The 20,435-nt window shown below is 52.9% G+C and overlaps 8 protein-coding genes across 8 annotated transcripts; 2 read left to right on the top strand and 6 right to left on the bottom strand.

Moving 5' to 3' along the window:
* Positions 1 to 298: 298 nt before the first annotated feature.
* CONPUDRAFT_116868 (alcohol oxidase) lies at positions 299 to 2,509 on the bottom strand (the record flags this gene model as incomplete). The annotated part of the gene is made up of 7 exons (XM_007766237.1): positions 299 to 384; positions 444 to 559; positions 668 to 767; positions 827 to 1,222; positions 1,274 to 1,611; positions 1,665 to 2,268; positions 2,324 to 2,509. 6 exons carry the CDS (start codon positions 2,507 to 2,509, stop codon positions 453 to 455), a joined length of 1,731 nt encoding a protein of 576 aa, XP_007764427.1. The 3' UTR covers positions 299 to 384; positions 444 to 452.
* A 591-nt stretch (positions 2,510 to 3,100) lies between these two features.
* CONPUDRAFT_69736 (WD40 repeat-like protein) lies at positions 3,101 to 4,391 on the top strand (the record flags this gene model as incomplete). Its single annotated transcript, XM_007765964.1, has 2 exons — positions 3,101 to 4,219; positions 4,278 to 4,391. The coding sequence occupies 2 exons, from the start codon at positions 3,101 to 3,103 to the stop codon at positions 4,389 to 4,391; spliced, it is 1,233 nt and encodes a 410-aa protein (XP_007764154.1).
* Positions 4,392 to 6,167: 1,776 nt separating this feature from the next.
* Positions 6,168 to 8,582, bottom strand: CONPUDRAFT_97047 (MFS amino acid permease). The gene is made up of 5 exons (XM_007766236.1): positions 8,375 to 8,582; positions 8,139 to 8,315; positions 7,947 to 8,080; positions 7,770 to 7,889; positions 6,168 to 7,716 (listed from the first exon to the last, which is right to left on the bottom strand). Exons 1-5 carry the CDS (start codon positions 8,510 to 8,512, stop codon positions 6,540 to 6,542), a joined length of 1,746 nt encoding a protein of 581 aa, XP_007764426.1. The 5' UTR covers positions 8,513 to 8,582; the 3' UTR covers positions 6,168 to 6,539.
* Positions 8,583 to 9,343: 761 nt separating this feature from the next.
* Positions 9,344 to 10,877, bottom strand: CONPUDRAFT_47559 (glycoside hydrolase family 10 protein; the record flags this gene model as incomplete). The annotated part of the gene is made up of 8 exons (XM_007765829.1): positions 9,344 to 9,400; positions 9,461 to 9,517; positions 9,575 to 10,029; positions 10,086 to 10,106; positions 10,163 to 10,164; positions 10,223 to 10,349; positions 10,418 to 10,508; positions 10,626 to 10,877. 8 exons carry the CDS (start codon positions 10,875 to 10,877, stop codon positions 9,344 to 9,346), a joined length of 1,062 nt encoding a protein of 353 aa, XP_007764019.1.
* A 497-nt stretch (positions 10,878 to 11,374) lies between these two features.
* On the bottom strand, positions 11,375 to 12,408 carry CONPUDRAFT_162063 (RBP11-like subunits of RNA polymerase; the record flags this gene model as incomplete). Its single annotated transcript, XM_007766235.1, has 5 exons — positions 11,375 to 11,744; positions 11,811 to 11,860; positions 12,059 to 12,085; positions 12,157 to 12,254; positions 12,370 to 12,408. 5 exons carry the CDS (start codon positions 12,406 to 12,408, stop codon positions 11,614 to 11,616), a joined length of 345 nt encoding a protein of 114 aa, XP_007764425.1. The 3' UTR covers positions 11,375 to 11,613.
* Positions 12,409 to 13,398: 990 nt separating this feature from the next.
* Positions 13,399 to 13,863, top strand: CONPUDRAFT_69731 (uncharacterized protein; the record flags this gene model as incomplete). The annotated part of the gene is made up of 2 exons (XM_007765963.1): positions 13,399 to 13,422; positions 13,477 to 13,863. The coding sequence occupies 2 exons, from the start codon at positions 13,399 to 13,401 to the stop codon at positions 13,861 to 13,863; spliced, it is 411 nt and encodes a 136-aa protein (XP_007764153.1).
* Positions 13,864 to 14,511: 648 nt separating this feature from the next.
* Positions 14,512 to 16,611, bottom strand: CONPUDRAFT_87279 (cytochrome P450; the record flags this gene model as incomplete). The annotated part of the gene is made up of 11 exons (XM_007766234.1): positions 14,512 to 14,587; positions 14,648 to 14,914; positions 14,979 to 15,003; positions 15,060 to 15,116; positions 15,168 to 15,357; positions 15,523 to 15,627; positions 15,686 to 15,795; positions 15,844 to 15,995; positions 16,046 to 16,234; positions 16,313 to 16,424; positions 16,476 to 16,611. 11 exons carry the CDS (start codon positions 16,609 to 16,611, stop codon positions 14,512 to 14,514), a joined length of 1,419 nt encoding a protein of 472 aa, XP_007764424.1.
* Positions 16,612 to 18,401: 1,790 nt separating this feature from the next.
* On the bottom strand, positions 18,402 to 20,383 carry CONPUDRAFT_162061 (uncharacterized protein; the record flags this gene model as incomplete). The annotated part of the gene is made up of 2 exons (XM_007766233.1): positions 20,075 to 20,383; positions 18,402 to 20,009 (listed from the first exon to the last, which is right to left on the bottom strand). Exon 2 carries the CDS (start codon positions 19,998 to 20,000, stop codon positions 18,402 to 18,404), a length of 1,599 nt encoding a protein of 532 aa, XP_007764423.1. The 5' UTR covers positions 20,001 to 20,009; positions 20,075 to 20,383.
* Positions 20,384 to 20,435: the final 52 nt, after the last annotated feature.

Here is a 20,435-nt window from a genome sequence, read left to right as displayed (position 1 = left end):
TGAAGAACTTTTCAACAATTCCGAGCTCTCTGGCGCGCAAAGTACACCATCATCCGCCCAGGGACAAGGGAGCAACCCTGTTCCATTACAAGGGCAGAGTATGCAGAACTCATCGAATTTCACAACAAGCAACTCGGCAAGCAAATCCAAGTAAAGTTATTCTTCCCTCGATCTTCGATGTCAGTCGCGTGAACATGTTTCCTTGACCAGGAAATCACCGCCGAAGTCGAATCCCGCGAAGTATAAGACGCACATGTGTTAGGGTAGGGTTAGACGAGATTCATGGAAGGACAAATTTGGGGATTGCAACAACGGGATTTTGTATTTGTATTAGAAACACGGGTTTACTTCCTGTATACCCTTGATCACGAACTATATTGTACGCTTTAGGGGGATCAGTTATCTATTGCACATATCCTCGGACAAGAGTTTGATATACCTACTTTGTACCATCAAGCATCCGCATACTTGGTGCGAATCACGTCTGCAATCTTCTCCGCGAGCGCGTACGTAGGCGCTTGGGTGTTTGCGGAGATAGGCGCCGGGTATGCGCTCATGTCTGGACATGATTAGAACGATTAGGACCAGACATTAGCGCTCGCATGATCGTTTCACACGTTCTGGCGCTGAAAGCATGCAGGAACAGAATGCGGCGCTAAACACTCACCGACGACACGCAGGCGCTGCACGCCGTACACCTCGCACTGTGAGTTTAGGACCGGGAGCACCTCCGTGCTGTTCGGCGATGCCATCGCGCACGTTCCTGCCTGTGTTCCCCATTACAATCCAAACACGCCTTGGACGTAAAAGGGACCGGGGAACGCACAAAATGATATACCGTCGACCCGTTTTTGCTGACTTTGTAGTCCATCTTCTCGTCACTCTCAAACCCAACCTGATCTTCCTCCCCGGAAACCTCCGTCTCGACGAACGTAGCATTGGACATAACTTTGTCCGCGAAACGCATCCCGGCACGGACGATCGTACGGTCCACGTCCGTCGCAAGCCAGTTCGGGTCGACGATGGGATCAGAGGAAGGGTCGGAGGACGTAATGCGGACTGTGCCGCGCGAGGTGGGCGTGGCGACGATGGGGAGGATGGATATATGTGCCCGGGTCGGCGGGTGCGAGTCGGGTGCAAAGACGTAGCCATGCACATGCAGAAATTGGGCGTGTGGGGTGGATGGGGAGAGGAGGTAGTCGCGCGTTCGGGGTGAGAGCGTCTACTGCAACATGAGTCGCACCCTTAGGGAAACTAGGAGAAAGAAATTTACCTTGTCGTCACGAACCACTTCCTTGATCTCGTCATTGAAATTACGCCAGAGACCGAATTCGAACGGAGGCCCGCCGAGCATTCCCCCTCCATTCTGAACGTAGGCTTGGAGAGCGACGTTTCGTAATGCGGGGTCCCTTATATCGTCTAGTGTGCCTCCGGTGTATTCCTGTTTGAGACGCCACCGTAGGGATACCATGAAGTGGTCCCAGAGGTTTTGACCAACACCAGGAAGGTCGTGAACGAGGGGAATGTTGAGGTTTTGAAGCATATCTGCGGGACCAATGCCGGAGCGCTGAAGGATGGCAGGAGACTGGAGTGCGCCGGCCGATAAGATGACTGTCCAGGGACATCAAGCCGAGAGTCGAAGAGCACAGCTAGTGAACACGGACCTTCCTTCGTGGCAATGAAGATCTCCCCGGAGATGCACTCGACACCCACTGCGCTCTTCCCTTCAAATATTACCCTCCCGACCTGCTTGTTCTCCAAGATCTCAAGTTTCTCCGGCCTTGGGGTCACGTAGGCCTGCGAACTCTGCCTTCCTCCTCCCGCAAACCAATCGCTTGACGCCATCTCTCCAATCCCGAGAATAAATCCATCGCTCCCGTCCTCACGATACTCCATCCCAGCAGCCATGTATGCCTGCCGACAATCCTCCGATCTCTGCCATGTCCTCGCAACACCATCGATGGGGCGCACATGCACCGGCCCATCTGTCCCATGTAGCTCTGTCTTGATCGTTGAAGCGAGCCCGTTTCGACCGCGCTCAGGGGCGTGATAAGTCTCCGCCTTCTTGAAGTAGGATATTATAGCATCGAAGTTCCATAACGCGTCACCGGTGATGTCTGCGATGCGCGCGTAGTCGCATGCCGCGCCACGGGTCCACAGCGCAAAGTTGACATTGCTTGAGCCACCGAGACACCACCCTGTCTGGAGGTCGAACGAGCGGCCGTTCAGAGCGGGCTGAGGGGGAGTTGGGTATTGACGTGTAAGTTCCTTGGTCTCGAGGAGGCGTAGACCCATTGCCTATGGAATAGTAGAGCGGTCAGACGACATCATGAGAGGAATCGCAGAGTGAAGTGCTTACCGTCATTTTCACTATAGCGCTTTGCTCCGCAGTAGGAGCTCTCCCCGCCTCCAGGACAAGCACAGTGTGCTTGCCACCTTCGCTGAGCCGTCTGGCGAGCACGAGCCCGGCCGTACCACCGCCAACGATGACAAAGTCGTACGATGCCATGAGGGTTTGAAGATGTCAATGGTGGCTTGGGAACGTTGAAGCGGGCCACATGCTCCGAGCCTGTGCCGTTTATGTTAGGAATAGCGTGAAACTGGGGAAGCCGGGACGGCGGGCACTATTGACGAATTGCTGATGACGAGTGTTTCGTGAATCTGAGTAAACCAAGTGATCATCTACACGATGGAGATCAGAAGTACAAGACATGAACTGAGCTGTCAAGCGGCATAAAGAGACGAGAGAACAAGTGAGAGAGAAAACAAGGAAGGGGTTGGAAGGGAGTCGACGTCGCTTGCAAAGTCGTTGTTCTGAGGAGGTGGCTGTGCCATTGCATTGGCAACGCGCGCTTACCCAAAACACGTCGGCATCTCCTGAGCTTGCTCCCGAGGTACTCGTTTCTTTGCAACCACGACTTGACCATGACAGCCCTGCGATGCTTTATGGTTAATCTGGCATACAGCACGGCCGACAGCTTGGCCAAGCACATTTACACTCATATAAAGGCGGTTCGTCGAGCTAGTTAACGCCCACCAAGCATCTCACCTGTTCATCGACATCATCACGCATAGCACAACCCTACCCCCTCCATCCACCATGTCCATCCTAGAGTCCCATTTTGTCCCTAACCCCGTGGGCGTCCAACTCAGGGTTTCAGAAGAGGACGATCTTCACAAGCGCGACGGATCCGATTTCAACTCCATGAGCGGCGAAGACCAGCTCGTAGAAGGCGACGACCTCATCGGGCACGACGAATGCATCACCGCCATCGCATATTCGCCAGACGGCACCATGCTCGCAACCGCATCAACCTGCAAGGATATCTGCATCTGGAACCTGGCAGAAAGGAGTCTTTTCTGGGTTTACGAATACCTAACTGCCGAGGTCCGCTCTCTCTTGTTCTCGCCAAATGGACAGATGCTGGCCGGAACCATGGCAGACGAATCCGGAAAAGCGGTCACATTCATCCTGTGCCTAGCTCAGCCGGAAGTCGAGCGCTTCTTCAGGCGTTACGAGCACCCAAGCGCTGCCGAATTTCTTTTCCAATCAAAACCGTCAGCATGCTTCGAGCAGTTCTCTCCGGACAACAAGTTCTTCGTCTACGGCAGCGACTCTAGCGTCGGGATGGTGCAACTTGGAAATAATGGGCACGAGCAGCTGCAGATCATGGAGCTACTCCCTAACAGCACGCTGGAGACCATTCTACCGTTCACCCCCGACAGCCGGTACGCTCGCTTCGTCTATCAGATCGACGACGACATGCCCATGGTGATGCGCGTCGTGGATGTGTGGACTGGAGATATCGATACGGTAAACTTGTCGCTCGGATCATCCGACCAATACGCTCCCGTAGGCTCCCCCGACGGCCTGAGAATCGCTGGGCCCGCTCCGTATGGCCCAGGATTTCAGATCTGCGACGCAATGACTGGCTTGGAGATCGCTGGCCCCTTTGTCGCTCACTACGGCATCCTCAATGGGCTATGCTTCTCTCCGGATGGCGGTCGCATCGTCGATTGCTCGGAGGATGGCAGCTTCATCGTCTGGGACGCCTATACGGGAGAAAAGATATGGGAGCCGCTCGTGCGCGTGGATGAAGCAATCGGTGGAATGACCTCCATATGCTATTCTCCCCGCGGAGACTATCTTGTTGGCGGTTTCTTCACTACTTTGGCTATTTGGGACGCTCAATCAGGCGAGATTGTGTCCGGACATCCCGTGAGTGCATTATCTATTCGTCATACGTATGTTATATCTCATACTCGTAATCACGCAGCTCGTCCATAAGATGTTTAGCTTCGATACTGACTCGCTGACGCACCATGGCGGGCGTGCCTGCGACGCATTGCGGACAGGAGTCGAGTTTCACCACGTCGGTCGGTCCTGGTGACTGTCACTCTTGCCAAGATGAAATGTGAGTAGTGTACGCCAAGCAAATGTGTTTTTACTCATCGTTTTTCACTTTTTCACCTTTTCCTCACTTGAATCAAATCCTTCCTTGAGCAGAGAAAGGCCCTGTTTACGCGCCGACGGCATGAAACCAGCACCAACGGGAGCATCACCGAGGAAGGGTCAACACCGAGGGATGACTGTGCTTACGAGATAGATGTATTGTTGAGGAGACCTTTGCGGCGAATGCTTTGACGCGGGAGGTGACGGTTTAATGGGTTGGGTTACACCTTTCGATAAACTTTAGGACGTGTGCATTGTGCCAGTAGTCGGCTTCCCATGCATGTTGCCGCAATCGTATCCGGATTCTTTAACTACCTACTGTGCACCGCAGAAGAATGATTTAGACCACCCAGATTTTCCGAGATATCCAATGCTGATGTAATATGATGCACTGCGAGTTACACCAAATGGATGCTATGCTGAGCCAACGAGCGAACAGACGGTTATGATGTATAAATGTGTATGATGCGCTCTAGAATCAATGGGCGATGAAGTGATAGCTCGGCGTTCATTTACATGCCCTCCGCGGGTGTGGGCGGTTTCATCAAAAACAGACAATACACTGCATGTGACTTGAGACGTGCGTTACGTTAGTGCCTTTAGTAGACAAACCCCTTTCAACTTGGCCAGATCCCCGCGAAAGCCCATGAGCGACATACACGAGCGCTTGTTTTAAGTATAGATCGTGGCTCTGAATAAACACATAAGAATGGGAGAAAAGAAAGATGTGGATCAAATGTGTATTTTTATGCGGCGAGTGGATTGGGGACCCAGCATTTAGTGGATGGCCTTTAAACAATGCACCTGATCAGATGTGGATGCCTTGACTGAAATATAAAGACGCTGTACTGTGCATGGGAGAATCATAATCACGCCACGTTAGTGCTCTCCTGGTCTCTCATACCTCCCTACATATCCCTCGTTCAAGTTACTTACCACTTTCCACTTCCATGTATCACCACGCAGCTATGCGAAACGACGCAGTCCCGCACTCCAGTGACGGATGCTCAGACAGATACTCAAGTTTTGAGGTGCGTTGCATGTTTGATTCACGAGACAAGTGTGCTAACTACCGAGCTTAGAATTCCTCGAGCCACCCTGACAGCGCGAACCACCTTTGCTCCAGCGCACAAGACGCCTACTTAACTCCAACTTCTCTGTCATTTTAGCATGCATTTGTTGCAGGCGATGACAACACGCGCCTACTAAACAACCATCAGCAGCCGCTGTACGACCCACCGCCTACTGGCACGGCCCGGGTGGGCACGACCAACACAGCTTATCCTCCCACGGAGATGGGGTATTCCTACCAAGACGCACCACTGCCAGCGGCCAAAGAAGACGGCGTTAACGATGACAAGTCCAAATGGGAAACATGCATGGAAACGATATGTTATTACTCGTGCATCTTCTTTGCAAATGTGTAGTGTTCGCGCTAAACCGAAGTCGGGCCGCGCCGGGCTGGGTTCGTGCATACTTTTGTCGCATTCATGTCTTGTAGCAACTTTGGTAGATAATTACTTAGACACGGAGTGGGAATGTCCGGACTACCGGAGCCGCGAGGGAGACACGGTGCATACCTGAGCGTCGGTATGACCAGAGTATTTATTACATAGCGTGAGTACCTACTGCAACATAAACGTTGCTGAAATTATCTATGTCCCTGAGGAGCTCGGAACTGAAACTCAAACAATATGTAAAAACAAAACGGTTCATTTAATGCTATTTGTGCAACCGTCATAAACGGGTCATGACTACTACCTACTCGTACCCGAAATAATGAATAATAAGTGCACAGTGTATAATGCGGGAGGGAGCCGGTGCAGCCGTAGATAGTGCAGGCGTGGATATGGTCGTAGTAAATGATGAGGAGATGCGTCGGTCTATAGATGAGTACTGAGTCGTGAGATGAGAGTGAAATAAACTTGAAATGGGGGAATCGGTGGTAGATGTTGTATCCCGTTCCGTAACGATGCGAATAGCCTTTTAGTAATCCGGAGAACCTAGATGTCACCCCTGTCCCAAAATGTGAAAAGGGAAAGCGAGAACAAAGACAAAGACGAAAAAGTCCGACGTTGTAATCCGACTAGACGTGCGTCCGCTCCGTGCCCGCCGTCGTTGGGCGCGACTTCTTGTCGTCCTCAACAGCGTCGTCCATGGGCTTCTCCGACTTCTCGAGGTCCGCAGCGAGGTCCGTCGACGACGCAGTCGTAGCAGGCGCAGCGGCAGCGACAGCGAGGTCTCCAGTCTTCTTCTCGCCCCCGCGCACGGTGGTGCGGTTGAGCGAATAATGGCGCACAAAGAGACACAAAATGAGACCAACACCCGCAATGGGCGTGTTCATCAGCCAGATCGTGCTGATTGCGCGCGAATACGCATGCTGTAGCGCATCGCGCGTCGCCGCGTCGGGGATCAACGCGATCTTCCGCAGCGCGTCGTTCAGGCTCGCCGCGGTGTCGCCGACGACACCGCTCAGCCCAGGGACGCTCGCGAGCTTGTTGCGCAGGACGCTCGAGATGATCGCCTCGCCGATGTTGATGCCGATGGCGGCGCCGACCGTGCGGATGAACATGAACGCGGCCGTGGACGTGGCCATGTCCTTTGCCGGCATGCTCGCCTGGATTGCGACGACGGGCGCCTGGAACAGTCCGCCGACACCGATGGCGGCGATCAGCGGGTACACTTCTTTCTTCGCGGTGGACGAGTTAAAGTCGAGCGTGTACATGAGTCCCCAGCCGAGCGTCATGATCGCCCAACAGAACCACATGACGGGGCGGTACTGACCCGTCTTGGAGACGAGGAAGCCGTAGAAAGTCGAAAAGATGGCGCCGCCGAACGAGAATGGGATCATCCTGATACCGGCAGACGTCGGCGATGCGCCGAGGACTTGGTAATACGTTGGGAGGTAGTACGACGCGCCGAAGAACGTGATGGCGTGCAGGAAGCCAGAGATGATCATGATCGCGGGTGTACGGGCCTTCATCACGCGCGGCGGGATAATTGCCGAGCGTGGTGTGTAGATCTCGTTGATTGTGCCAGCGACCAGGAGGACGACGCCAATGACGAGGAGTGCAATGGTCTGCGGTGTCGACCAGGAGGTCTGGGAGAAGTTGAACCCGAGGAGGAGGCAGACAACGCCGGTGATGAAGAGGAAAATGCCAACAACGTCAAGTTCGGCGATGTGCTCTCTGAGGGGCTTCGTTTCATGCGGGTTGAGGTGCAGAAAGAAAAATAGGATGACCGCAGCCACACCACCGGTTGGCCTGACAAGAAAACATGAGAGAGGTTTCGACGAATGTTCGAAGTCTAAGCTTACAAGTTGACGAAGAAACACCACCGCCAGCTGACGTGATCGGCAAACGCCCCTCCAATAAGCGGCCCTACGACACTGGCAATTCCGAACGTTGAGCCGATAAGACCACCAAACTTGCCTCGACTACAAGAAAGTGTGAGTTAAGCGCGTAAGATGAAAGATAAGTGAATAGATACGCACTCCTTGAGCGGAACAATGTCCGACATGGTGATGATGACCATCTGCATGATGCCTCCACCTCCGAGGCCTTGAACAGCTCTGCAAACAATCAGCCACGTCAGGTTCTGCGCAGCGCCGCAGAGCGCGGATCCGAGCTACACACGGTTGTCAGTCAATAACAGGAAAGTAGAGCAACTAAAAAGGCGAACGCACGAGGAACACGAGGATGGAGCTGTACAAAACGGGCTTGCGACCGAACATGTTGGAGAACTTGCCGTAGAGGGGTCCGAGCGCACCACTGGCGAGCATGTACGCACTTCCGACCCAACTGATATTGTTACCTCCGCCGAGGTCCTGAACGATCGTCGGAAGAGCAGTGGCGACGATGGTCTACGCGGAAGCGAAAAGGGTTATTCAAAGCATGAAAAAAGGGTAAAAATATGTCTCACCTGGTCAAGGGCGGCCAAGAAGACGGCGCACATCAACCCACTGAAGACGAGCGGGAGATTGTTCTTGGGGATGACCTGCTCCTCGGACTGCCACTTGTCCTTGCGCTCCTGCTTCTCTGGCTCTTGTGTTGAAGCCATGGCTCCTGTCTCGCTGGGATGGCTGCCTGTAAGAATGAGCCTCGGGCAAGGCGAGGTAGAGCGAGAAGATGGAGGAGTGGTTGGAGAAATCGACGGGGTCGTCGGCGCCGTGCAAGGGCTTTTAAACGATGGAGGCCGCAAGTGTGAACGGCATCGCGTTCCTGGTTCTTATAAGGCTTGCTGTCAGCTTGACGTGAAGCCGCTGACTCAATTCATTTGAGACCGCGTCGCTTGTGACCCATCTGCTGACACCTTGCGCGTCCATTGCGCAACATCCATGGACTGAGATGACTAAAGAGGTATCTTCAAGCATGAAGGTGTGTTCAGCGTCGTCTCAACCCTCAAAAACCGCCCAGAAAAGTCGAGAGGGCTGGTTAGACCCGAACGAACATAGAACGTGCCGCGATCGACAGGGGGCAGACGAATCGTCCGCGTCGGACGGAAGCGCTACGCTGACCTCATCCTTACGACAAATGCACGGCCGAGTCTGATCCGCCGGACCAAGAAATGCCACTTGGGGCATGCATACCGCCGGCGAGTCTCTCAGGGCCAATCGGCGGTCAAGTCTCCCTCGACACCAGCCAATCGTAGTGCAGTGATCTCCGGTGGATCCATCCGGTACCGAGTTGTCGCCGAATGATGGTTGCCAAGGACGCCAAGCCCATCGTCTGACTAAACACGCTATCTGATAACTCTGACTCTGGATCACACGTGCTGACACCACGCAGCAGTGAATTGCGAGCGAACCACCGAGGGCGCCTATTCATTACTAACTATCGAGTCCCATTACAAAAGCAATCGATGTCGTCACTTCCAGGAGTGATTGGAAGCTCAGGTAGACGTGAACGCGGCCGCAATACCGTCATACGCCGGCTTCTTCTCGAGACACTGAGGGGACAAATCGTTATGGTCTGCAATGAATCATGCCGATGAAGAGCATAAGCGTACCTCATTGTACGGGGACGCAGCACCGTAACCAGCGAACGTCGACGGGATCCACGAGTACTGTCCACGTACCCCATCAGCATCTCGATCCCCACACACAAAGAATAATGCACGCACGTAATCAGTGTAGTCCCACACCGTCACGCCAACACACCCCTCCACAGCCATACACACACCCACAATCTCCTGATACTCCTGCTGCTGCTGATACAGGTCCGCCGCCGTCGCCGGCAGCTCGATCCTGTCGTCCAGCTCCGTGATCGCGACCTCGAGCCCGAGCGCGGTGATGTTCTGCATGTTCCACTGGAACTCCTGCGCGTTGATCTCGCCGAGTATAAAGTGCGACTCGAACCCGATCCCGTCGATCGGCGTGCCCTCCGCCTGGAGGTCCTTGACGAGCTGCACCATCGCGTCGATCTTGGGGCCCGAGTACTCGAGGTTGTATTCGTTGATGTACAGCTTCACATTTGGGTCGGCAGCGCGCGCCGCGTTCAGGGCGATGGAGATGTACGAAGAGCCGAGGGTGTCGTAGAATACGTCCGAGCGGAATGTGCCGTTGTCGTTGAGCGGTTCTGAACAACGTGCGAGTGAGTACTACTGTGACCGTATTGAAGGAGTGAGCACAAACCGTTGACAACGTCCCAGGCGTCTTTGCGAAGGGTAAGTGATTATATTTGCTGTGGTCATATTCAGCTAGTTACTTACAGCTAGGATATGATGTTAGAACTCAATTGCGAGCAGCAATCATCTCAAGAGAAAACTCACAGCTTTCCGGTATAGTGCGACACCTCGCCAGTAACATGGCTCTGGATCGTCGTGGTGAGATTAGTCGCGTCCCAGGTCGCGTCCGTCACCCAGGTGGGCAGCTCGGAGTACCAGACGAGGTTGTGGCCTGCGGAGGATGCCCATATCAGCGGACCCCTTCCAGGCCTCAGCCTCACAGGCAACCAAAGAACAAACCTCGCATGATCTTGCCGGTCTCGTATGCCATCGCATACACCTCATCGCCCCCAGTGAAGTTGAATACGCCCTGCTCGGGCTCAGCGTACATCTACCCCGTACGCGCACCAGTCAGCATCCGCCATAATCACCCCCACCTCGCCCGCCTTGCCCTGCCCTCCGGGCCCAAAGGCATCCAACGTGCGCAACGCATGAACACCCGACTCACCCACTTAAGACTATTGCCCGGCGTAAACTGCCCAAAGATGCTCGTGTCATTGAGAATCGTCACATAGCCATAGTCGCCGAACTCATTCGTGTCCGTCGCCGTGCCAAAGTACACCTTGCCCGCCGCCTTGGCCGCGTCGTTGAGGCCCACGGTCGAGTTCCCGTACGGCCCGGTGCAGTTCGTGGGCTCCGCGAGCGCCGTGCGCACGGATAAGAGCAGGAGGGATAGCGATGCGAGCGAGAAACGAGGCATGGTGCGCTTGTTCGCTTACCTAGCTAATCGGAGGAGTCGCTGGGGAAGAAAGGGTGAGTGGTTTTTATACTGGCATGCGCGGGCCGGGCGACATTCGTGCGCACGAAAAACCCCACGGGACATAAGAGGGGGGGAGAACAGTAAGATTATTCTCGTCGTCTCTTCGAGGATGTTATGTTGAGCCTATGAGTGCCGGCGTATACTCGGCGAGGCCATATGACGCCGAGCCGCGTGGGCGAGGGAGGTCGTCGAGGAGACGTGCTAACTTTACGTGCGGTTTCGAGTTCAGGCCGTCGCGAGGACGTCGTTTGGGCCCTTTCTGCGCACGAACTCGGAGGCTTTGAGCTTTATTAAAGACCAGTCGCAAATAGAACATGAGGGTGAATATCAAAGGAAAGAAAGACCCATCGTCTGCCGACAGGTGCCCTGACGGCACTCGCTCCTCGATCACATACGCACCTACGATTAGCACCAAATATGACGTCTCCCCGAGGGGTGAGAGTGTGAGTTTGAACAGAACGAGGTTCTCAAATTCAATTAACCAGCAAGCCGAGCGTACGATACTTTTCCCGTGTGAGGTCTATACAACCCCGCCGTGGAGGAACCAAGTTAGGCCCATGGCAGAGCAACCGGCAGCTCGGGGGTGACGAGCGGGGAGCATGGAGCGCGGAAGCTTCGGAGGGTGCACGGTGCGGGCGTAGACGTACTTGGTACTTGTTGACTGACCGGCCACTACTTAGCTCTGCTCCTCCCACCGCTCGTAGGTGTCCGTCGCGAGGCTGTCCTGGTACTTTTGCTCGACGGTCTCGCACAGGTCATCGAGGTTTGAGAGTGCTTCGAGGAGGGCGTCTAGCGAGGAAAGTTCGTCTATGGAGCGTCAAATGAGTAGGGCGAGGGTTACGGGTAGGAGGTGGGTGAGGGGGATGTACGCACCGTACATCTGAATCCGGACGTTGATGTGATTCTCCGAGGGGTGCGGGACGCTGCGGAGGCACCGACGTCAGCAGGCAGTGACGAAGATAAAAGCATAGATAAAAGAGGCTTAGGACCCCGCTGTCCATTGCGATGCAAGGGGCCGAGCGAACTAGTACAAGGCGGTGGACGACACGCCCGACAGAAAGTCACAAAAAGCGAAAGCGAAGATATGGGGAACAATGGGAGGACTAGCACTGGAAACTTACCTGTAACCGCAGAACTCGACCTTCGGACTGCAAAGATCATCTCCGTTAACCCCGCCTCACAACTGCAACACAGCAACCAAACAGCGAAATGAACTCACTTCTTCATGAGCATCCAGCGGAGTGCGTTGCCCATCGTGTGCGACTCATCGAAGATCTGATATGTCGCCGCAGAAAGGTCTGCCGCGGCGCCTTTGAGCTGTGCATACAATCAACAATCAGTTATCGTGGATTGTCAATGTGCTATGTCATTAGGTGAAGACAGCACGCGTAATACGCATGAAAGCGAGCGAGAGGGGGGAGAAGAGACTCACGATCTGTATCTTGGGAGTCGTCTTGGTCGCGTCCGCCATTGTCTCCTGTTTCGAGCGAGCTCTGTGAAGGCGTCAAGTTGATGGTGCCCTTTCACGTGCACGTGGGAGTTTTCAACCGGATGTAAAAGGAAAGTCTCCTAGAAAGCTTTGGGGCGTCTCTACCTCTGCCTTTCAGTTGTGTTGATCCTGGAGACGTTTGTCTGGTTTAGTTATAACGATACATTCACAGATCCATAATGCAGCTTAGGATGCTCTAGAGGAGTGTATGTCTTTTCGCTCTTTTCATGTTTGGCCTACAGATTCCGACTCCGACATCCCTTTAAGGACCAGCGACAAACAAGCGGCAACAACGAAACCCCTTTGTCTGCTGTTTGTGGGCGCGCGGTACGCCACGGCTAGGAACAATGGAAGAAGCGCTGCTTTGTGTCCAACGTTTGCATCTTCCTCACCGCCAATCAAACCGACAATCACACCTGCCTCCCTGTGTCCAAACATCTTCTTATGTCATCGCGTTTATAAGATGCAAAGGCTATCCATGCGACGTCGGTCTCTAATTCCACGTCCATCCCCAAGTCGCCTTGTTCCACTTTCTCCTTCTCTTGCTGGCTCGGGACTTGTGTCTCATACACCGCACTTGCTCTATAAGTCGCACAATAGGCCGCCTCTACAACCAAAGGTCCGCAGAGGTTATATCCCCGGTGGAGCGCCGATCCCATTTCCATCCAGCTCAGTGCCCGCATTCGAACAAGCGCAGGAACCCATCAACCCCCCGAACCCATCACATCCATCCATCCCTTTCTCGACTGGTCAGACGTCAGACCTATTTTGCTTCCGTTCCACCCGCCAGGTCGCATCATCTCAGTCAGCGTCACGGACCTCGAAGCGTCTTCGGCCACCCGCACCATTTCTCCGAGACCCTGAACATAAAAGTCGATTGGCATGGGTTTCGTTCCGTCATCGTCCCTGGCTTCACACTTCACAAGGCTCTCCCTACGCTCGCACCAGCTTTCCTCCCCCGCCTGCGCCGATATGGACTACTCATTCGAGGATAACGTATGTCATGGCTGTCCATACATTGCCCATTGCCCAGCTGATCTCGTCATACAGACCTCCTTGTCCCCTCCGCCGTCACCGTCCATCGCATCGTCAACGTCCGACGACTCCCGCCCCCCATCTCCCTCCCCCAGCTTCTCTTCCGCATCGTCCACCTCCACATCCCCATCTACTCTTGCCTCCCGCAAGATCCGCCTCGTGCCGAGCACACTAGCCCTCGCCGACGCCGTCGTCATCGTCCCGCCCGCGCCATCTACAGCCAGCTCCGCAGCCATCGGACCCATACAGACACCACTGCTTCTCGTCGGGCCAGCTCTAGAGCGCCTACGATGCCCTCAGCGCCAGCTGTCCAAGGGCGCGCGGATACATCCGTACCGCATCGTCCGCGGCGGCGGTAGCGGCAGCATCAGCTCTCGCAGCTCTTCTTCGAGTTTCGCATGACGAACGTCTGACGTCTCGTGGATCGCGGGTCGTGGGCCCTATTGATGCTCGGCGACTACGTTCTACCCTTGGATCGCGAGTACTCACAGGCGCAAAATGCGCCTCGGTCTACTCTCATGCGATGCAGTACATCGCGGAAGACCTCCCTTGCCCGTCGCGGACGTGGAGTAGGTTGGAGCTGTACAGATCCAAGGGCTGACACGGGGCATTTTTGAGGGTGTCGAATACGATATAACGACATACGCTTGGTTGGTCGGGATCTTCGTTTATATTTAAGCGGTTGCTTTATTTATTTCGCATTTATGTGTCGTTAGCGGTACACTTATTTAATCTTGTATCAAATATTGTCCTTGGCGTTTTATATACGGTGTATTATCAAATGTAAGATGACAATGTCACGAAGTCTATTGGCGGTTGCACTGGGTGCAGGCGGTTCCGAATGGTTCCAGCGTTATTGCAATCGCATTGAGACGTAATTGCTGCTAGCACGGGCGGTTCTGGTTGGTTTCAGTGCGTGATATGATGGTCTTGTGACTACTGCCTTTGTTTGAAAGAATACTAAGTATCCTATGATGGCGTCGACGGCTGGTGGTAGTACTACGTCTAATAATAGGAACGACTGCATAGGAATTTCCAGTACTTGGGCCCCTACAGCTGCGACAAAGTGTTTACATCGACTCCCGGGTTTCTGGGTACAATGCGACAAGGGAAAGGTCGCGGATAGCTGCAAGCGTTGAATATTGTTTCACAAATAAGACTTGTTCACGTATGGAGATCCACTCACGACGTTGTACCAGACGCCCACTTGGGCTCGAATTCTATTTCTCTTCCCTGACCGTCCCTGGCCTTTTCGAAGCGGAAGGTAGCGAGCATAGAGGTGACGGATGCCCAAAGCGATGCATCCGCGAAATGGTTTCCGGGGCAGACACGCCTACCAAAGCCAAAAGCGAAGTCGACTCTTTCATCTGTCAAGGCCCCTTCTTCGGTAAGAAAACGCTCAGGGATGAACTCGTTTGCTCGAGGGAAGCGTGCCTCATCGTGGGCCAATGCCCTAGATATATTCATAAATATAAGCTTCATTCCTATGCCATGGCGGAGTAGGTGACGTGACTGACCACACATTTATAATGATTATCGTGCCTGAAAAGATGTTATTCAACTTGCTGGCTTGAAGCTGACTAACCCTTCAAACTCACCTTTGGGTATGAAATCATCTCTGTATATATCATCTTCGGTTGCAGTGTGAGGTATACCTGTTCGGTTGAATGTAAGCCTCTTGAAATGACACACTCAGATGTGTATACCCAGGGGAGCGACTGGATACCAGCGCAGTGTCTCGCGTATGATGGCATCTACATATGGAAGTTCCGGACTATCATCAAACATAGGGATACGATCAGTTCCGCAGACGTTCATGATTTCTGCATAGGCGCGCTCCTGCACTTTTGGGTGAAGTACCATCGCCAGTACGAAGATGAAAAGCGTTGAGGAAGTCTGCAGATATGGCCACGGATCAAATCCAACTAAGTCTACTGAAGGTGCCTGCATGAGAAACACTAACCGTTTCTGCTCCAGCTATGAGTGGATGTTATCAGTCAAGTGATCAAAAACCAGTCAATGTGAAAATTGATCCTCACCAGAGAATGCAGAAAGGCACACATCTTGGGCTAGTTGCTGATCACTATCCCGGGGCATATTGACGGAAAGCTGCGAGTGACGAGATACTCCCGAGTAACCTAAACTTGGCAACGAAGATTCGGGTTCCTATACAGATAAGTTATTTGACGAAGTTTTTGGATGACCTAGTGTAGGAAGTACGGACGATAGTCTCTTTAAGACAGAGAAATGGCTCATGGGAAAGTTCTTTGATACTTTTTCGACAGCTTGCTGCGTTGAAACTTCCACCGGGTATCCACGACGGGATGTACTTAACTAAACATTGGTCAGTTATTTTACAAAGGGATGCCTTGGATAGCTTACCAAACGGTAACAACCCCACTAACAATGCCTTCTCTGGTGCAGCGGCTTGAAGCATGACCTCAAGGGTGTGTGTCATTTTCTCGACAAGCTGGTCTTTGACGGGGCGAGCATGGTATCCATACGCGGCCGACAGGATCACCGATGAAGAGAACCTGTCTTTTATCGATATCGCGTAGATAGCCAATTTATATCAACTGCTCACGTTTGTATATGTTCTCGATAGTTCTCGGGCGAGTCAGTAATGCTAGCGATGAGCTGACGAGCCTTCCGTAACTGCATGTCACGATACCCCCGCGCTGCGTCCGCGCGAAAGCGTTGATGAAGTAGACGTCGGTGAGAGCGCCAATTATCGGCGTAATCTATTAGACCCGTATGAAAGTCTAAACCATAACTACCGCAGAAGAAGTTTTAGTGGGATTAGACATTTCAGGAATATAACGCAGACACGCACGGCTCGGCTGTAGGTTACGGTAGCCTCCCCAAATACTTGCTAGAGCGAGCATCGAGGAGGTCGCGAGCTATTGCCTCGTCACTGACTACAACAATATCGAACCCAACCATAGTGGTGAGAAATATCTTGCCTGCAGATCATGTTATCTCCAGTCTCCGAAATGGAAGATCGATGTACGTACCAAACGTCTTGCTCCATTCTGCGTAGCTTATCCAAGGAGCATTCATGTCGATACCTAATACATTCCCTAGCAGAGGCCAGGGTCTTGGCCCGGAGATGGTACAGCGCCTTCCTCTGGGGCGTAGAATGGAGTGCATAAAGTTAATGCCCGCGACCACTGAGGCGAGTAAAATGGCTGTTGAGAGCCAGCGCTCTACAATGATAGACGTGACCATAGCTAATGAAAAGCGAGGAGGTGGATTCCCCTGCAGAGATCTACAGTATTTAAGTATCCAGACGGCGTGGTATGATCATGAACTCTACGACGTGGGAACGACGCTATGGTCCATCCGTGTGGCGTGTGATTGGAATGTGTACTGTCAGTGGCGTCTCGTTGTGATGGAGCTGGTTGACAGATAATCATTTTGAGATTAGAAATGGAGTTCTCGGATTGAAAATGACATAGCTACACCGCACTGACATCAACTCCGATAATTGAGCTTCGGTTATCAACTTGGCCTTGTGATCTTTTTTGGTGCGAGTCCTTTGAGCTTGTTTCCTCTGTAGGACTTCCCGGATCAAATCGACATCAGGGTGGCAGCTCCGTGGAACTCAGGCGACTTGGCCGTTGATGCGGCGTTGTGCTGGAGCGAACATTGCCCCTATCATCTCTGCTAGCCTTGGTTTCATATCGGGAGAAGGCGCACGTCTGAACGCGCTGCGAGGCGCGTCGGACCGTGAGCCTGTCCTTGGATGTCTCTACTGATGCGTGATGCTAACAGCTGAACGGGATCCCCAAAAGCTGTTAAGACTAGGCAGCGTTAGACCCTCTGTCGCTCGTGGTACAATCGAATGAGGGTAAGTCAGTGGCTGAGTCGCATATATAGTAGTAGTGTGCTTCTTTCTTACTTTCGATCTTGCCCCTACTTCGCCACACGCTCGCCACGTCCGCGTCTTGCGGTGCCGCCGGAAGTCTCCGACTTCCGACAAAAGCTTGACGACAAAAGAGGTCATTGGCGAACACATAGTATTATTATTAGTATAAGCACTAAACATGAAGTATTTTCACGTTCAGGTTTTCTCCATTTATGTTTAAATGACTCGAATCTCCTCTACCATGAAGCTAAATAATTATCCAAGAGGACTGTACTCGTTCTCCTCAATATTCAATTCGTAATACATCCCAGTTTATACTTGTACACGATGGTATAGTCTGACACCTCATCAAGTACAAGGCTGTTCGACGGTTGGAGAACACTGAGCGTGTCGGAGCCAAATTCTCGTTACAATCAGAATCCAATGTCCTTATACTTTTCTGTACATTTTGATGTGGTAGCCAGCCTGAGAGAGCTGAGCTCGGACGGAAGCCAGAAACGATGTTCAAACCCTGACGCGCTTATGGTGCAGCTGTCCGGATCCAAAGTTCCCAGATCAGATATAAAAGCAGGCGCACCTAGTTCGATAACGATCAAGCTCATTACAGCTTACAGAGCACAATCACTATGGTCGTCAACACACAGACGTATATCCTCCCGAACACGCCGGCTACCTGGTCGTTTTACAAGTAGCCGGAGAATTGAAGTTAGCTCTATTGTGCAGCATCGAGTGGGTAAAGGCACTGAAGAGGTTTGCAAACATGTGTTTGTACAGCGAAAGCATTCGGTAGCCAGACACCGATCCCCTATGCCATGTCGCAAATAGATCCAATTAATGCCCGATAACCACCCTTAACCCAGTGCTTAAGTAGAATACCACTTCAACGGAAATGGTTGCTGAGAAAAAACATGTAATTCCACCTGTAATACAGTGTAGGGTGCCTCGGAGATGTCTTACAAGGGTTTCTAGACCAAACGCCTCCGGGTTGCGTCGAAGCTACTGGGCAAATCGCACGCATCCACACTACAGTTCTTACGTTGATACGTAGTGCGGCCGATGGCCCTGTTTCCATCTAGGCGAAGTTTGTAATTTTAACGACACCTTTCAACCTGACCATCTCCGACTCGTGTACACGGACTTTCGTCACAACAAGTTCACGGAGAGACAAGCCTAGCTGTGAACGTTGCACCAGTGTATCAGCTAGCCCGGTGATGCTTGGAGTAGGGTAGTAGCTTTCTGCCCGTGACAAGACGAGCTTCTCCAGGCGTGGAACGAGGATGCCCTGTGTGCGTGGCTGTGTGGGAGGTTTGAGGACCACAAGAAGGTTCTGCAAATCAGGGTGTATGGCAGTGGCGCATAGAATCCGAAGCTGAGGCAGTAGCGGGAGCAGCTCTCTCCAAGAAACGTACTCGCGTCTGTGAGCCACGTCGATGGATATGTTGAGGGCATGGACGGATAGAAAGGGAGAACCACCGTAGAGCGAATTAAGGAGGCGGATAGCAACGGTGCTGAGCATTCCGACGCCGATAAATTCAGCGCTGAAGCGATTCTCGCATTCTGTACATCGGACACGACTACAATCTTGGAGCCTGGGACGTTCAGAAAGCGTCCTTTGAACATCAAACTTGATGTTGATGCCTGATTTGAGAGTAACCATGTCCCTAGAGGCCGTATCCATCCGCGACGCGGAGAAAAATGCCGGAGGTAGGATGGGTAGGCCGAATGGTTGAGCTTCCGGATAAACGACTAGGTGGATGTGGGCATGCTTAGCGACCCGGATGCGGGAGAAGAAGTAGGCATCAACTTCGGTTGAGTTCATCTCGATGTGGTGGAGATTCGGGAGATAGATGACTTGAGAGCTGTCGATGTCGTTCCAGAAAGGCGGAAGGGGCGTCAGTTGTGATAGTGCATCGTCGAGGATGAGAACCTCCAGAGACGATGTGCTTCTTATGAGAGACCAGAGATCTTCTACTGTGGGTGAGATATCGTACAGATCGTGAAGCTCTAGCTGGGTTAAGCGTTTGAAAATCGCCGAACCCCAGGGAGGTGCACACTTCTGGAGACGCAGCCGACGCAGCATCGCCGCATTCACTAGAAAATCGGTGGGGAGAAAGATGGTTTCATCCGTGGTAACGTGTAAGCTGAACTCTTCTAGGGCAGGGAATTCGGAAAGAAAGCAGTCAAATGTCTTTTGAAACTGTTCAACTGATAAGTGATTGAATTGCATATCGAGTTGGCGCATGCGGCCAGCGTGTCGACACATCTCGCGTATGAGGTCGGAGTGGTTGACGGTAAATGAGGAGCTGTCCAAGCAGAAGGTCACGGCTAGTCCTTCCGCCCTCTCTGCCATAATCCGGAAAAGGTCGGCGGAGCCGCGGGTGTGATGGCCGACTCTGAGCTTGATGGCAGACCAGAGAGTAGGACAGGATACGGCAACCTCGCGCCATAGTGGGCACACGTGCGAGACGTTGAGGATATTCCGCTGATCGACGGTGAATAGGGGCGTAAGGTAAGCAAAGATCTCGACGAGCAACTCGGGCGGGAGACGGTAGATGGGCACGAGCGTGTTGCGCTGCATGCTGTCCTGAACGGCCTCTAGGGAAGAAGCGCTATTGCCATCGGTGCGAAGCTGGCGCTCAGCCGAACTGAGCCAATTCATCACTCTAGACATGTTGTTATTCTGAGCAGATTTACAGGAAACAATCAGTGGTTAGAGAATGTATGGTTACTGCTGGTTATGCTTACTCGGCTAAAGGGTGGATGCTGATGCTGAATGTTTGGCGTGTTGTCGAGGGGATGGTGGGGTTCAATGTCCAACGTTCAACGGTGCGGATGAATGGGGACTCTGCCCGAGAAATGCGTGCTCGGAGCTTGCTACTGGCAGGACTGGGACTGTCACTTCGCGAGGCTACTGGTAACTGCAGACTGCTACGGGCGTCGGGCAAGTTACGGGTTCATAGCTACAGAACTCGACAACTGATAGTAGTTTGAACGAGCCAGACGCATGAATAGGCCACGGTTGCTGGTGGGATCTTGAGAGGGATGCAAAGTCTTCCCAGGAAGCTGAGCGACGTTGAGCGCCCGTGTTGGTGGTCGCGCCGATGAA

Source organism: Coniophora puteana, assembly GCF_000271625.1.
Source record: "Coniophora puteana RWD-64-598 SS2 unplaced genomic scaffold CONPUscaffold_2, whole genome shotgun sequence".
In the NCBI taxonomy this organism is placed as follows: Eukaryota; Fungi; Basidiomycota; class Agaricomycetes; order Boletales; family Coniophoraceae; genus Coniophora; species Coniophora puteana.
Note: the sequence above shows the minus strand (reverse complement) of the source record. Positions and strands in the feature narration are given on the sequence as shown.

What these genes read in the sequence shown, in the direction of transcription:
- CONPUDRAFT_97047 (XM_007766236.1), bottom strand. Translation starts at nt 8,512, where the DNA reads ATGGCTTCAACACAAGAGCCAGAGAAGCAGGAGCGCAAGGACAAGTGG. An exon ending in TCTTGGCCGCCCTTGACCAG is followed by an intron (nt 8,316 to 8,374) that starts GTGAGACATATT and finishes GCTTCCGCGTAG; the next exon opens with ACCATCGTCGCCACTGCTCT. An exon ending in GCTCCATCCTCGTGTTCCTC is followed by an intron (nt 8,081 to 8,138) that starts GTGCGTTCGCCT and finishes AACCGTGTGTAG; the next exon opens with CTCGGATCCGCGCTCTGCGG.